The sequence below is a fragment of the Pararge aegeria genome, chromosome 21, assembly GCF_905163445.1.
Source record: "Pararge aegeria chromosome 21, ilParAegt1.1, whole genome shotgun sequence".
NCBI classification, from domain to species: Eukaryota; Metazoa; Arthropoda; class Insecta; order Lepidoptera; family Nymphalidae; genus Pararge; species Pararge aegeria.
The window spans coordinates 2,657,273-2,671,702 of record NC_053200.1 but is presented as its reverse complement, the minus strand read 5'-3'; the positions used below and the strand labels follow the sequence as shown (position 1 = coordinate 2,671,702).

General features: G+C 39.2%; 1 protein-coding gene across 3 annotated transcripts in view; it reads left to right on the top strand.

Annotated features, from left to right (window-relative positions):
• The window catches only part of LOC120633081 (retinal-specific phospholipid-transporting ATPase ABCA4-like), a 42,272-nt gene that overhangs the window by 9,597 nt on the left and 18,245 nt on the right, over positions 1–14,430 (top strand). For 2 of the 3 annotated variants that reach the window (XM_039903177.1, XM_039903176.1), the window contains exons 6-18: positions 772–930; positions 2,390–2,618; positions 3,880–4,047; positions 5,480–5,658; positions 6,445–6,597; positions 7,220–7,337; positions 8,977–9,131; positions 10,349–10,576; positions 11,205–11,343; positions 12,018–12,267; positions 12,792–12,850; positions 13,430–13,542; positions 14,092–14,317. In XM_039903177.1, coding sequence (XP_039759111.1) covers positions 772–930; positions 2,390–2,618; positions 3,880–4,047; positions 5,480–5,658; positions 6,445–6,597; positions 7,220–7,337; positions 8,977–9,131; positions 10,349–10,576; positions 11,205–11,343; positions 12,018–12,267; positions 12,792–12,850; positions 13,430–13,542; positions 14,092–14,317 — 2,176 coding nt within the window. The remainder of the gene's footprint in view (positions 1–771; positions 931–2,389; positions 2,619–3,879; positions 4,048–5,479; positions 5,659–6,444; positions 6,598–7,219; positions 7,338–8,976; positions 9,132–10,348; positions 10,577–11,204; positions 11,344–12,017; positions 12,268–12,791; positions 12,851–13,429; positions 13,543–14,091; positions 14,318–14,430) is intronic. The other variant, XM_039903178.1, reaches the window with a different exon arrangement.

Here is a 14,430-nt window from a genome sequence, read left to right as displayed (position 1 = left end):
TTGGGACTTCGGCTTCACTTTCGGGGGGGCAGATCTGGAACTCTGGCACGGCACCTCAGTCTTTTCTAGGTCACTTGCTTTTTCAACGGTGAAGGAAAACGTCGTGAGGAAACCTGCACACCTGAGAGTTCCCAATAATGTTCTTAAAGGCGTGTGAAATCTACCAATCCGCATTTGGCCAGCGTGACGTTTGTCAATAAAGATTCATCATCATATCAACCCATTACTGGCCCACTATAGGGCATGGGTCTCCTCGCAAAATGGGTTGGGGTTAAGGCCGTAGTCCACCTCGCTGGCACATATAATATGTAGTACTCTCAGGCATGCAGGTTTCCTCGCGATGTTTTCCTTCGCCGTTAAAGCAATTGATATTTTAATTGCTAAACGCACATAACTTGGAAAAGTTAATTATATAAATAAATATACTACAACAATACACACATCGCCATCTAGCCAAAAGAAAGCGTAGCTTGTTTTATTCCTACTAAGATGAGTAATATTTTTTTGAATAATATACTGATAAACACTGAAAAACATTCACGTTCATCACACAAACATTTTCCAGTTGTGGTAATCGAACCCACGGCCTTGGAATTAGAAAGCAGGGTCCCTGCTAACTTAGCCAACGTAGAGTTAGAGGTGCGTGCTGGGATTCGAACTCGCCCCCCCACCCTGAAAATGAAGTCGAAGTCCCACCCACTGATCTATCACTATTAATAAATAATACAGATTATAAATAAATTATATCGATGCAATTCATGTTACTTGCAGAAAGTGATGATTCAAGATTTCCCATTCGTGCGCACGTCGCAGAACGATGTGATAATGTACGTGTGCCTCACGCTGCCGCATCTGTGCTGGCTGTCCCTGATGCTGGTGTTCGTGTTCCTCATGGCGAGGCTGCTAGAAGAACGGATGAACGGGATACAGGTGAGTTGGAGCACGCGGAAGAGGGAGCTAGAGTAATGGTCTCCTCAGAGGAACCACAGACCAACCCCCGTCCCGTCCTACCACAGAACAGCGAGACATCTCAATGACGGCCGATTGGCGCAGTGGGTGGGTGACCCTGCTTTCTGAGTTTCAAGGCCGTGGGTGGCCACAACTAAAAAATGTTTGTGTGACGAACATTAATGTTGTCAGTCTGTTGTTTATCTGTATATTATAATTATTTATGTATAGTTGGAAAATCCAAAAGTGCACGCCTCATAATCTCATTCATTACAATAAAATTGAGATTATTTGTAAATAATAATTAAACTACATCTAATTATACCGTGAAAAAGAATAGGCGTCTATTCCTCAAAATACTGAAGCCTATAAAAAAAAACCAATAAAGAATAAAAGTGACATTTTAAGTTGGAGAATCACTCGGGGTGCGTAAACTGACAGTAAAACCAATCTCAACGCTTCGCTTATGAGGCGTGAAATATCGGAACGGAATAACGGTGTAACGGAATTACGAAATACTGTTGAAGGCATCCTTCAAAAGTATTTTATACAACCTTCCTGGTGCAGCAGTGCGCGCAGTGGTTTTTAGTGGGAAGTCCCGGGTGTATACGTTGTTTTGTTATACTTTTCTTTTTTTTATGTACTTTTTGTGGTGTGCTATAAAAGTATATTCATTCATTCGAGTCCCATCTGGAGTGTTTAGGGAATTTATAATTTCAGAATTTTCCCTGTTGTTACTCCCTTCCCTGTTGTTGTTGTTCCCTCCTGACAAAGATGTGCTGCCCTGCGATTTACCTTTCCGCTACAATGTCCCGTATAAACAAATTTGGGGTATAGAACTGCCGTGGTCCCTAATAGGATAGCCCGCTACCATCTTAGACTGCAATATCAGTGGAATTGCAGTCAAGGGCTAACTTGTAGTGGAATTAAATGAAATAAAAAGAGTCCGCTGTCCATCCGTCTGTTGGACTGTATCTCATGGACCGTGATTGTTATATAGTTGAAATTTTCACAAACGTTTGTGAAAATTTTTGTTGTTATAGCTAACAACAAGATAAAGTTGTTAAAGATAAAGATAAAGAAGTTTCTTCTGTATTTGTGTTTAATTTATATAAAATGTGTGTGTGCAATAAAGACTTAAAACAAACAAAAAAAATACTAAAAATTTCCCGTCGTGACCACGTTCCATGCATCTGGGTCGAAATATCGACAAATCCAAAAATATTATCGTGGTATGTACCCGTTGAACTATATTTAAGAAATGTTGAATAACCACGGAAATCTTTGAATAACAGAATAAAGTAAATATTTAAGGAACTCCCATACAGCGGACGTGATTTTTTTGCTGTTTCTATAGATAAAGGTTCAGTACCATTCGTGCGCGAGTCTGACTCGCACCTGGCCGATTTCCTTCTCCTGATACCCTGGTACACTTTCACAGGAGTTGATAAGAATGGTGGGCGTTTCGCACAACATGCTCAACATATCGCACTTCCTGAACGTGCTCCCAGCCGGTATCGCGTACAGCGTGATCGGCACCGTGCTGCTGACGGCCACCGAACACCCCTACGTGCCGCACTCCAGCCCGGGGATGATATTCACCATGCTGATCCTGCATTTCACCAGCGTGGTGTCGATCGCTTACGCTGGCAGCTACCTTGTTAAAAGCAGTGAGTTACTTCTATGATTTTTTAACGTACTCGTGTTGACATATGTAAAGAGTTAAAATAATGTAGACGCGGACAATTTACAAGTGTATATTAAACGTATAATATCGTGGTATGTAGTGGTTAATAAGTTGCATAATAACAGAGATTTGAGTATAGTAACAATATTTGAGATTTCTTATACATCCCATCATGTATGTGTTGATAGACAATCACGTTAATATTTATATACACGCATTTACGTGTTTCCTTACTACATTCATAAACACTTTTTGCATACGTACATTTTGGTATATGCTTGCCAAAATTTTCATCATATTCAAATTCAAAAATGTTTTATTCATGTAGACCTTATCACAGGCACTTATGAAGCGTTGATACATATAACATGTCACCACTAATGTTAGTTGATGGTGGTAACTTCATTCGTTAACTTAAAACTAAAGCTAGAAGAGTTCCAAACGCGCCCTGGTCTAAGAAGACCCCACAACAAACCTAGCCAGTTTTTTTTATTATCATCGTAGTTTTATTCCACAGCTGAGCTTTAAATATTTTTATATAGTAATAACTATATGCTGCAAGTTCGTCGTCCGCGGATAGTACGTTTTTGAAATTACGTAGGAACTGATGGTTTTCCTGGAACAAAAAAGGGTCTATGTTACTCTCAGTCCTTTCTAACTAGCTCTATGCAAAAATTAAAATTGATTGCTGAATTAGGGTTTAAAGTAAGGACAAACGAACAAACATACTTTCGCAAAGCTCTTCAAGTAATTTGAATGATGGAGTATGGTAGTTAATAGTCATATCCCTAATCGGTTCCTACGCGAAATCGCACCGGAACACTAAATCGCTTAGCGGCACGTCTTTGTCGGGGTAACTAGCCACGACCACCCACCAGACCAGACCGGAGAAAATTCAGAAATTATTAATTCCCAAATTAAATAATGCTGGGATTCGAACCCGGGACCCACTGCTTAAATTCACAGCGCTCAACGTTGCGCCATGGAGGTTGTCAGGGGACCTGCAGTAAAAAGTGAAGACTACGTATATGTACACTTACACAGTAAACATATAGCTCATGGGAAGCAGTGAGAATGACGCGACTTCCATGATTTCTTTTCACCCAAAAAGTTCTCAACGCGCCTAAAGATGCCTTTCACTTCAACAACATCCATCGCTTTTCTACGATCATGTTGTTTTCACAAATTGTTGTTAACTATGTGATATATTTGGTAGGATCTAATGCAGTTTTGTTTTTCCACAGCCCAATACACAGTCACTATAGCAGTGACGCTGTACCTGATTTCCAATATACCCAGTATGACGGTGGCGAATCACAAGGTACCGAAGTGGGCAATACCGCTCTGCGGCCTCCTGCCCCACGAGCCTATGCGTTGGTTCTGGAGCGAGCTGTCGATTTTAGAACAGTACGGTGAGTGCCGTTTTTTAACACCCCCGCGCAAAAACGGTGTGGTGTTATAAGTTTGATGCGCGCGTGCGTGCGTGCTTGCATGCGTGCGTACGTGCTTGCGTGCGTTTTTGTGCACAACTCCCTCTATACTAGTCGTAGTGACATAACCAAATATCCAAAATATTTTTTTTGCGTTTTTTTGACTATGAAGAACCTCATAGATTTTATAATAGTAAGTATATGATTAGGATGGATAAATAATAAATAAATAAGTAAATAAATATACTACGACAGTGCACCTATCGCCATCTAGCCCCAAAGTAAGCGTAGCTTGTGTTATGGGTACTAAGATAGTTGATGAATATTTTTTTATGAATATAATACTTACAATATACAGATAAACACCCAGACACTGAAAAACATTCATGTTCACCACACAAACATTTTCCAGTTGTGGGAATCGAACCCACGAACTTGGACTCAGAAAGCAGGGTCGCTGCCCACTGCGCCACTCGGCCGTCAAAATGAATGAATGAATGAAATACACTTTATTGTACACCAAATAAAAAAATAAAAAAACAAGCATTGGAAAAGAAAGGAGAAAAGGTACAATAGGCGGCCTTATCGCTTAAAAGCGATCTCTACCAGGCAACCTACGAAATCAAATTGAGAACTGCTAGGCTTCGGCTTTTACACTCTTGGAGACTGAGTACTGACCCGGCACGCACCACTTGACTGTTATGAAGTTATGTGCGTTTTAATTTAAGCAATTTATGCATCACTTGCTCTTAACGGTGAAGGAAACCTGAGAGTTCTCCATAATGCTCAACGGCATGTGAAGTTTACCAATCCGCACTTGGTAGACTACGGGCTACGGCCTAAACCCTTCCCATTATGAGAGGAGATCCGTACCTGAGCAGTGCCAAGATGATGATATGTTGTCTGAAGCGGCCCAGTGGGTGGGAATTCGACTTTGCGAGGGCCAAGTTCGAATGCCCAGAACGCATAAGTAACAGAATACAAATTTATGTGCATTTTAAGCAAATAAAATATCACTTGCTTCAAGCGTGAAGGAAAACCAAGTGAGGAAACCTGCCTGAGAGTTCTCTTAAATATTCTCAAAGGCGTGTGGAGTCCATCACCTGCTTTCAGAGTCCAAGGCCGTTTGTTCAATTCCCACAACTGGAAAATTTTGTTTGTTTGTGTAATAAACATAAATTTTTTCAGTGCCTGGGTGTTTATATGCATATTATAAGTGTTTATGCATATTATTCAATAAAATCAGTCATCTTAGTACCCATAACACATGCTACACTTACTTTGGGGCTAGATGGCGATGTGTGTATTGCCCTAGTATTTTTTTTTATTCATTTATAATACACTGGGTTGATATGATAATTTATTTGAAGCTTATTTTGGAATACTCAGCATATTCATGTTTGTAATACATCAGGTAGTGGAGTAACAATGGAGACCATCGCGAACGTCCGCAGTGAGAACAGCGGGTCGGTGCTGCTCTGCTACATAATGATGGCGGTGCAGTGTGCCATATTCTTCAGCCTCGCCTGGTACCTCGCGCGGGTGAACCCCGGCCCCTATGGCACCGCTCTGCCCTGGAACTTCCTGTGTCAGGTTGGTGGTAGTTTCATTACCAACGAACAGAGCTTGTATAGTACTTTAGGCCAGTGAACCTAAACAGCTTGAATAACGCATGTTTAAATTTTAAAACACCTTTTTGATTTTTCAAAACACATTTCCGACTTAAAAGTAATGAAATGAATGTTAACGTGGATGGTTTAAGATGGAATATAAAATGTCCGAAGTTATTTGATGGGTGAATTAGTCTCCGGAGTGTTGTCAGCTATTTTTGATTAAAATCGGTCCAAGGTGGTTTCCGTCATAAAATAAATAAGGTGGCGTCCATAAATTACGTGACTACGTGAGGTGTTTTTGACCGGGAGGGGGTCGTGAGTTTTTATTCAACCCCCTCTACCATCCCCTAACCTCAGGTCAGATTTTTCAAATTTTGGGTATCTTATGGGGTAAACGCGTTGGATTGTTATTGTAAAAAGAAAAAATAATGCTTATTGCTTTCGCTTACGACTATTTAAGAATAGTAATCAATATTGCTGAGAGTTTTATTATAAGTGCTATAAAAATTTAACAAAATAATTGCGTGTCATTTGCCGATACCCCTCTCTCTCCAACGTAAGATTAGATGAGATTTCAATCAACCCCCTCCCCCCCTTAAACATCTCACGTATTTTATGAATGCCCCAAAGATAAAATATTTTTTCAACTGCCTCAATATGGGTATCAAATGACTTGACTTGTAGAATAATGTACACTATATGGAAAAGGAGGTTTTATAAATTCTTAAGTTACATATATTTATATAAAATGTCAAACTGTATAAAGCATTGGTTGCAGAGGAAATACTGGAGCCCCTCGAGGGTGCAGCCGGACGAGAAGGCCGAAGAGTTGGAGGAGGTGAACGTCAACGACGCGCAGTACTTCGAGCCCGCGCCCAAGAACGCGGAAGTCGGCATCAAGATCGAGAATGTGTCTAAGGTAATAGTTAGGAAGAAGTAGAATAGAATAGAAAAACTTTATTGCGACCCAACACAATAGGAAAAACGCAAGGAAAACAGTAATAGTACTTAGTGCTAGGGTGCAAAGGCGGCCTTATCATTAAAAGTGATCCTTTAAAGGCAACCTGAGCGATAAAAAAGTGGAAAATGGGTGATGCATAAATAATGTTACAAAAATTAAACGTGGGGTGTTCCTTGCTTGCCCTTTGCATGATGGCGAAGCTTGCTCTGAAGGCCAACTGTGAGATTTCCTGCCGACCTTTACTTATTATGTCGCGTGATAGTTATCGGAAGAGCGACATCTAGTGACCTGTCACTTTACCAGTATTTTCACTAGATGGCGTACACATCACACACAATCATACAACTTACACGTGTGTGTGTGTTTCTGTTTGATGTGTGTGAGTGTGTGTGTGTGTACTGTTTTTCACAACTCCCTCAACATTGATATCAAATGAAAGGTCTTGACTTTTAGAATGCTATAAACTATGATAATTTTTAAATCAAAGATGGCCGCTTGTATTTAAAAAAAAATTATAAATTAGAATTTTTTTCTTCATCATGGAAATATATTTAAAAAAAAATTATAATTTTATTGGCAGGTATTTGGTAAACAACGTGCACTGGACAACGTGTCCCTGGAAGTCTATAAAGGCGAGATAACAGTGTTGTTGGGGCACAATGGAGCTGGGAAGACCACGCTTATGTCTATTATCACGGGTAATTATTGTTTGAGTAAGAGTAAGAGTCAGCCGTTTTGTTTTTCCTTTCTTCACGTCCTAACTTTTGTGTGATGAGCATGAATGTTTTTCAGTGTCTGGGTGTTTATATGTATATTCTTAAGTATTTATGTATATTATTCATAAAAATATTCATCAGTCATCTTATTACCCATAACACAAGCTACGCTTACTTTGGGGCTAGATGGCGATGTATGTACCGTCGTAGTATATTATTATTTACTTTATTTTTTTAACGAAGCAACCGATCGACTTGATTGTTGGCCTAAGGTTATTTATAAGAACGGAGAGTAACAGACTATTTTTGGTCCTAGAAAAATATCAAACTCCAATTGTTCCCAAAGTAATCAAAACTGGAACATTTGTATTTTTACACTGAATATCGTTCTTCTTTTACGTCCTAACAAAGCAAACAAACAACTTATTCAACACGGTTAACACTGCGAGGTGCAGATAGTTTCTAGTTAAAAAAAAACCAGTTGAGGCCAGGGCATCAAGAGAGTCGCAGGAATACATAGTTGGTAGAGTATAAATTGGTAAGCGGCATCGAGAAAGTGACGGAAAGCCACAGGAAGCAATCAGCATACGATTGATGTCTACAAATCTGTGTGGGAGATTTTTGGAGGGAAGCTTCGTGGCTAGTTACCACCCTGCTCAAAAATCTAATCAAAATAGTTTGCTTAAAAAGACTTGGCGCCAAACGATTAGGCGTTCTTGTACGATCGCACGCCGAAACAAAGTTATGGTTTTAATATAACTGCCGTACCTCTATGCCTATAAGGCTAGCCCTCAATCTATCTATAATCCTGTACTCAATCTATCTATAATCTGGTGATAAGTTGCCAAACAAAGTTGTTATTTGTTAAAAATTGTATTGATATTTTATGGTTTTATGGCAATCACATCATTGACAGCCGACTGGCGCAATGGGCAACGAACCTGCTTTCTGAATCGTGGCCGTGGGTTCGATTCCCCAACTGGGAAATTTTTGTGTGATGAACATGAATGTTTTTCAGTGTCTGGGTGTTTATCTGTATATTATAAGTAATTATGTGTATTATCTTCATAGAAATATTCATCAACTATCTTAGTACCCATAACACAAGCTACGCTTACTTGGGGCTATGAGGCGATGTGTGTAATGTGGTAGTATATTTATATTTATATTGGTCAGTGGAGTGCATAGAGGTTATGCACAGGGTAAGCAGATGATATAATATGGAAAAAATCTCCAATACTAGTTATATACTAGTCATAAATACTTAAGGGTAGGCTTTTACTAACTCTTACAATGTTAAGTTTTTTATAACTCGTACTGGAGATTTTCTTCATTTTATATCATCTGCTTACCCTGTGCATATCTTCTATGCACGCCACTGCCGTTGCTAAGTAATAAATCTATAGATTACGGATAGATTGCATATAGAAAATTGGACATAAGACTGCATCATCGCTTACTGCCGGTTGAAATTGCAAAGAAGTGATAACTTGTAGTGGAATAAAAAAAAAAACAACATTCTAAGAGCGTCCATCGTTAAAAACTACTCACGACTCAAAAACTAAAGGAAATAACTGAAGAGTCTTAGCGAGATATATGTTTGATGGAGAATTTTGTCCAGGAATGTTTGGCGCCAGCGAGGGCAACGTGTACGTAGAAGGCATGGACACGATAAGTCAGAAGGACGAAATGCGAAAACTGCTGGGCCTGTGTCCGCAGCATAACCTCTTCTTCCCCGACCTCACAGTACTGCAACATGTCATGTTCTTCAGCATGGTGAGTTGACTTCTGTCTTATTTTAAGCCATTATATATCAGAATGTCAGTTGTGACAACGATAGTTATTTATTACCTACTTTCCTTTGTTTTTTGCATTCAAGTCACTTTTCAGAACTTAAATGCGCTTATAAAAAAAAAACCCAGACCACCTATCATGGTTCTGTAAACTGCATTGGCTTTCTAAATAAATTATCTTTGTGACAGTGTGATTGACAGAAGCTGAAGTAAATTATATAAAAAAGGAAAGAACGCGACAGTTGGCGAAGTTTCATCCTAATGAAGAACCTTAAACTCTTACGAATAGATTCGCGTGATTGTAATCAGAATTTTGAAACTGTTTATTCTTGTGGCTTTTTATCTTCTTCCTCTTCTTTTTATGCCTCTCCACTTCTGGAGGTTGGCCGTCAGCTCAGCGCACTGCTCGCGGTCTTGCGCCATACCTCTTCGTCCTAAACATAGGGATTTATTTAATTTCATACATTTTATTAATAGCTAATCTGCCAACGAAAATTAGGCAAGGAATCGACTCCTTACTGACCTTACTGACCTTACTGACTCTTTGTTCAGATATCCTTTACCGAAAAGTTTTCACAATGGAATGTTCGTTGAGAAATCTCTCTCGGAAGAAGGCAAAAATTCCATTAATAACATAGTTTTAGCGGAATACATTCACCTTGAAATGCACCTTATAGAATGATTACTTAAAGCACGCAACGCGGACGTTTCAACCAACAATAAATCATCAAGCAAAACATAATAATCAAATTATTTATTACACACCAATACATAAAACATAAACTACTTATAAACAATTTTTTTTATTATGGTGTAATGGTGGCCTTATCACAAGTTAGTACAATTCACAAAATTGTCCTAATAAATATAAACCATCATATCAACCAGAGAGAGCACGGTTCTCATTCTGGGAGGACCACAATGAGAAGGGGTTAAGGCCGTAGTCCACCACAATGGCCCAGTGGTGGACTACAGCCTTACAAACCTTTGAACTTGGTGGACTTTACTAACCATTGAGAACATTATGTCGAAATCTCAGACATGCTCGTTACCTCACGATGTTTTCCTACGAACAAAACTTAGACAAGGTGCGTGCAAGGATTTGAACTCGGCCGCCCAGAAGTGAGGTCAAGCTCCTACCCAATACGATAGATAAAATAAATGTAAATATTGCATATCATATTAGATTTTTGTCGACAGCTTAAAGGTACTTCTTACTCCGAAGCTAAGAAATCTTCTATAATGCTCCTTGAACGGCTTGGCCTTGGCGAAAAACTGTCGTACAACAGTGGCCAACTGTCTGGTGGCATGAAACGACGTCTGCAGCTGGCCTGCGCTCTGGCGGGAGATGCCAAAGTGTTGGTGCTTGACGAGCCCACTTCAGGCTTGGACGTGGAAACTAGACGAGAACTGTGGGATCTTTTGCTGGTAAGCTAAATAATACCCCATAAGCAGCGATACGACGATGGAGCATGCCCCATCGTATCGCTGTTTTCAAGAATGTTTTTTTCTTTTCGAAATTTCTTCTTTGTAAATCTTTCGCTACTTTATAGTAAAAAGAATGGTCAAGTACCATTCTTTTAACAGCGATACTACTATCGGCTATATTTACATTTACAATTTTAAGTCGGTGCCAAGACAGACTTTTTTTTATTATTTTTTATTACACTACAAGTTAGCCATTTGTTGCAATCTCCTCTGGTGGTAGGTGATGATGCAGTCTAAGATGGTAGCGGGCTAACCTATTAGGGAGTATGGTAGTCATACCCCTAATCGGTTTCTATGCGACATCGCACAGGAACATTAAATCGCTTAGAGGCACGTTTTTTCGGTAGGGTGGTAACCAGACCAGACATAAAAAAAGCCACGCCATCGGACTTAAAATTGATGTAAAAAATGGTTTTTAGTTTGTTTGGTTTGATTTCTTTGGAATTCGGTTCTTTTTATTGAAAAATTGTGTGTTATCACCACTAATATATTTATGTAGTTAGTAAAATAGGTAATGTATCCAACAAAAATTTTACACTGCTTAATAGATTTGGTTTTGTATACGCAGTCGCTGCGCGGCTCTCGCACGGTGCTGATCAGCACACACTTCATGGAGGAGGCGGAGGCGCTTGGCGACCGCGTGGCGGCGCTCCACGGAGGCCGCCTGCGCTGCCACGCCACCACCATGCACCTCAAGCGAGCACTCGGTAACTTGTCCACTCTACAGCACGTACATCATGGAGGAGGCGGAGGCAACTTGTCACACTTGTGATGACCAGCAGCACTTGCGGCACATATAGTCATCCTGGAGATGTCCACAAAATAGTATTATCCCGGAAAAGTACTGGAGTAAAGTTCCCAGGAAATTTACAAAATAGCCTTTGTAACCTATGGCTACGCACGCAAAGCAGTCAGAAATAAGTTTTGTTTTTAACTTGCATTATATTAACATACTTGGTATACAGAGAATACAACCTGTTCTAGATACTTCAAAACCGAGTTTGCGTATCATTTTAGTAGTCTTCAATCGCACTTTAATTTTAGATGAAGCCAATTGGAATTCATGGGATTTGAGTTTGCCGCGCATGTTTGGCAGCTAACAGTTCATTTAGTCACAGTTTATCGGTCTGTATTTTACTATTTCCTTTCCGAACAATAAGACAATAGCTTTTCAAAGTTTCACACGAATAATGTTCACAATCCGAAACTTCTTTTAACGTCAGGCATAAAAATAAAAACTATCTCTTAATGACAGCTGTCATAGAGAAGAAATATTCTATGGTATCAACTGTCACGTGCCAAAAATGCGCGGCAAACTTAAACTGCATGAAGTCCAATGGGCATCATTTACATACTTATAACGTAATATTTTATTTGGCAGGCGCGGGCTATCGCCTCTCTTTCACAACGATCGGCTTGCCCAACGAGCCAGCGATTACTGCGGCCATCACAGCCCAAGTGCCCGACGCCACCGTCAAAGAAACCTCCCTCAACTCAATCTCTTACAATCTCCCCTCCAAGAGCAGTGACAAATTCCCCAAACTCTTCAATCTTCTGGAGCTCCAGAGATCCGAGCTCGGCATAGACTCTATCGGAGTTGGGATATCAACTTTGGAAGAGGTGTTTTTGAAGTAAGTTTTTATATTGTCCCATCATACATTCGTCGATATATTTTCATGTACGAATACAAAGATCATCAATATTATTTTTTCGACAGAACTTCTTAAAATTAACTATCTACTGACAGATAACAGAAGATACCTCCAATTCCGCGGAATCCCTTGGAAGTATAAAGATATTAAAAAAGTTAATTAATGTACATTTTTCCCTGTCCCGAATCATAATCATAGTCAAAAAGACACAACTACTAGAGTCGATGGGGATTTATGAAAAAACCCGACTACTATCATCAACACTGATAAAAATATAATTTGGTAATTTTTTTTCCCATCGAGTCACACCTATTAGTCGTCGCTACATTTTTTTATTACGGTTGCCAACGAGTCACAATGCGACACAATTGCGTGTGACTCGTTGGGAACTCGCATAATATGGGGCGGCCAATTTTACTGGCCCAGGGACCCGAATCTTAAAAAAGTCTTTATCGCCTCTATATCGTCTTTATAGCCTAATAAATATGTTGTATTTGTTATAGGCTATGTAGTGACGTCACCACAACGTTTTCCGATGACGTCGTCGATGGGGAAACTGCCGGTTAGTATATAACGTGACTTGTATTTCTGTTTTTCTTTAACCATTTTTTTTTCAAATTAAGTTTACATGACGCTTTGTCAATGCTATGTGCACTTGTCGTTGACGTGCATATCAGTTTGTATTAATGTATTTGTGCTATATATAAAACGTGTAATATGCACGTTGTTAGTGTTCTCAATAATAATATTTAGTGCCAACTAATCATGTGTACATTTTAATAATAAAATCGTTTGTTATGTACCTAATAGTTTTTTGTAACAAATAATTGCGTAATAGATAATTGCAAATAATTTCGAATATTTACAAAAAATAATTATTGTGTTGATTGAATGTTCGATTTATAATTATTTCATAAACGATTTCGATAGTTTGTAGTTATCAGTTATGCGAGGCATTACCGAAAAATGAAATACGACATGTTTTTAATTTTATCGAAAAATAATATGAAACTTTACGAGCGAGCACGTGCCGAAATCATTATCCTAAATTAGACAAAGCATAGATTTATATTTAGATGATTGACGATAGAAGCTTTTTGCATACATACATATTATTAAAAAACAATACTGTTTCATACAGAGCCAACATTCGCAAAGTTGTCCGGCATTCCTCTGCACGCTCATCAGATGTTGCAGCTTATTATGAGACAGTTTAAATTTTGTTGGTCGAAAAAAATATCATTCCTTGTATTGGTGAGTAAACTTAAATCTTCTTTTTATTTAAAAGAAATGTTTAAAAAAATTAAAATGCGTGATATTTAACGTGTTGCAAAATTATTTGTTTAGTATTTCGCAATACCTAGAGTGAATGATCTGACCAATGATTAATATCGCCGCCGCACAGTTATGCGCGTTTCAGCAAATAAAAATATCGCTTGCTTCAACGGTGAAGGGAAACATCGTGAGGAAACCTGCATGCTTTAGAGTTCTCCACAATATTCTCAAAGGTGTGTGAAGTCCACCAATCCGCGCTGGGCCAGCGTGGTGGACTACGGCCTTAACCCCTTCTCAATGTGGGAGGAGACCCGTGCCCTGTTATTGGCCGGTAATGGGTTGATATGATGATGTTCTTTAAAGTACCTGCCTCGATTATTACACAACCTACATTATCACAAGTGTACTAATTCACATAACTTCACTAGCACAAAATTGCGAATAAATTTTTTCACAACTTGACTAGTAGAATAATGTACAATATATCGGGGCGGTTTTTTTTTTTAATTTTTATTTATATGTTTCCAGCAAGTGATATTACCGATCGTATTGATCTGCATGATAACATTCCTGGCCAACGGGGTCGACCTGTCTATGGGCGAACGTAACACGAAGCTCGCTATGAACCTGGACGTATACGACATGGCGGACCGCAGGGTCTTGTACAGTTACAATGCCACCGGTGAAAAACAGCGGTACGTCGGCAGCAAATACCGCTTTGTTGACTTCCAAAGTGTGCCCAATGTTGCAGAAGGTGAGTAATCATTTTATGTAAAGCTAAAGAGTTTGTTTTTGAGAGCCTTTTGAGAGCTTCCGCTGCGTAAACCGTTAAAGTCTCGATAAAATAATATATGACAAAGTTGTTCC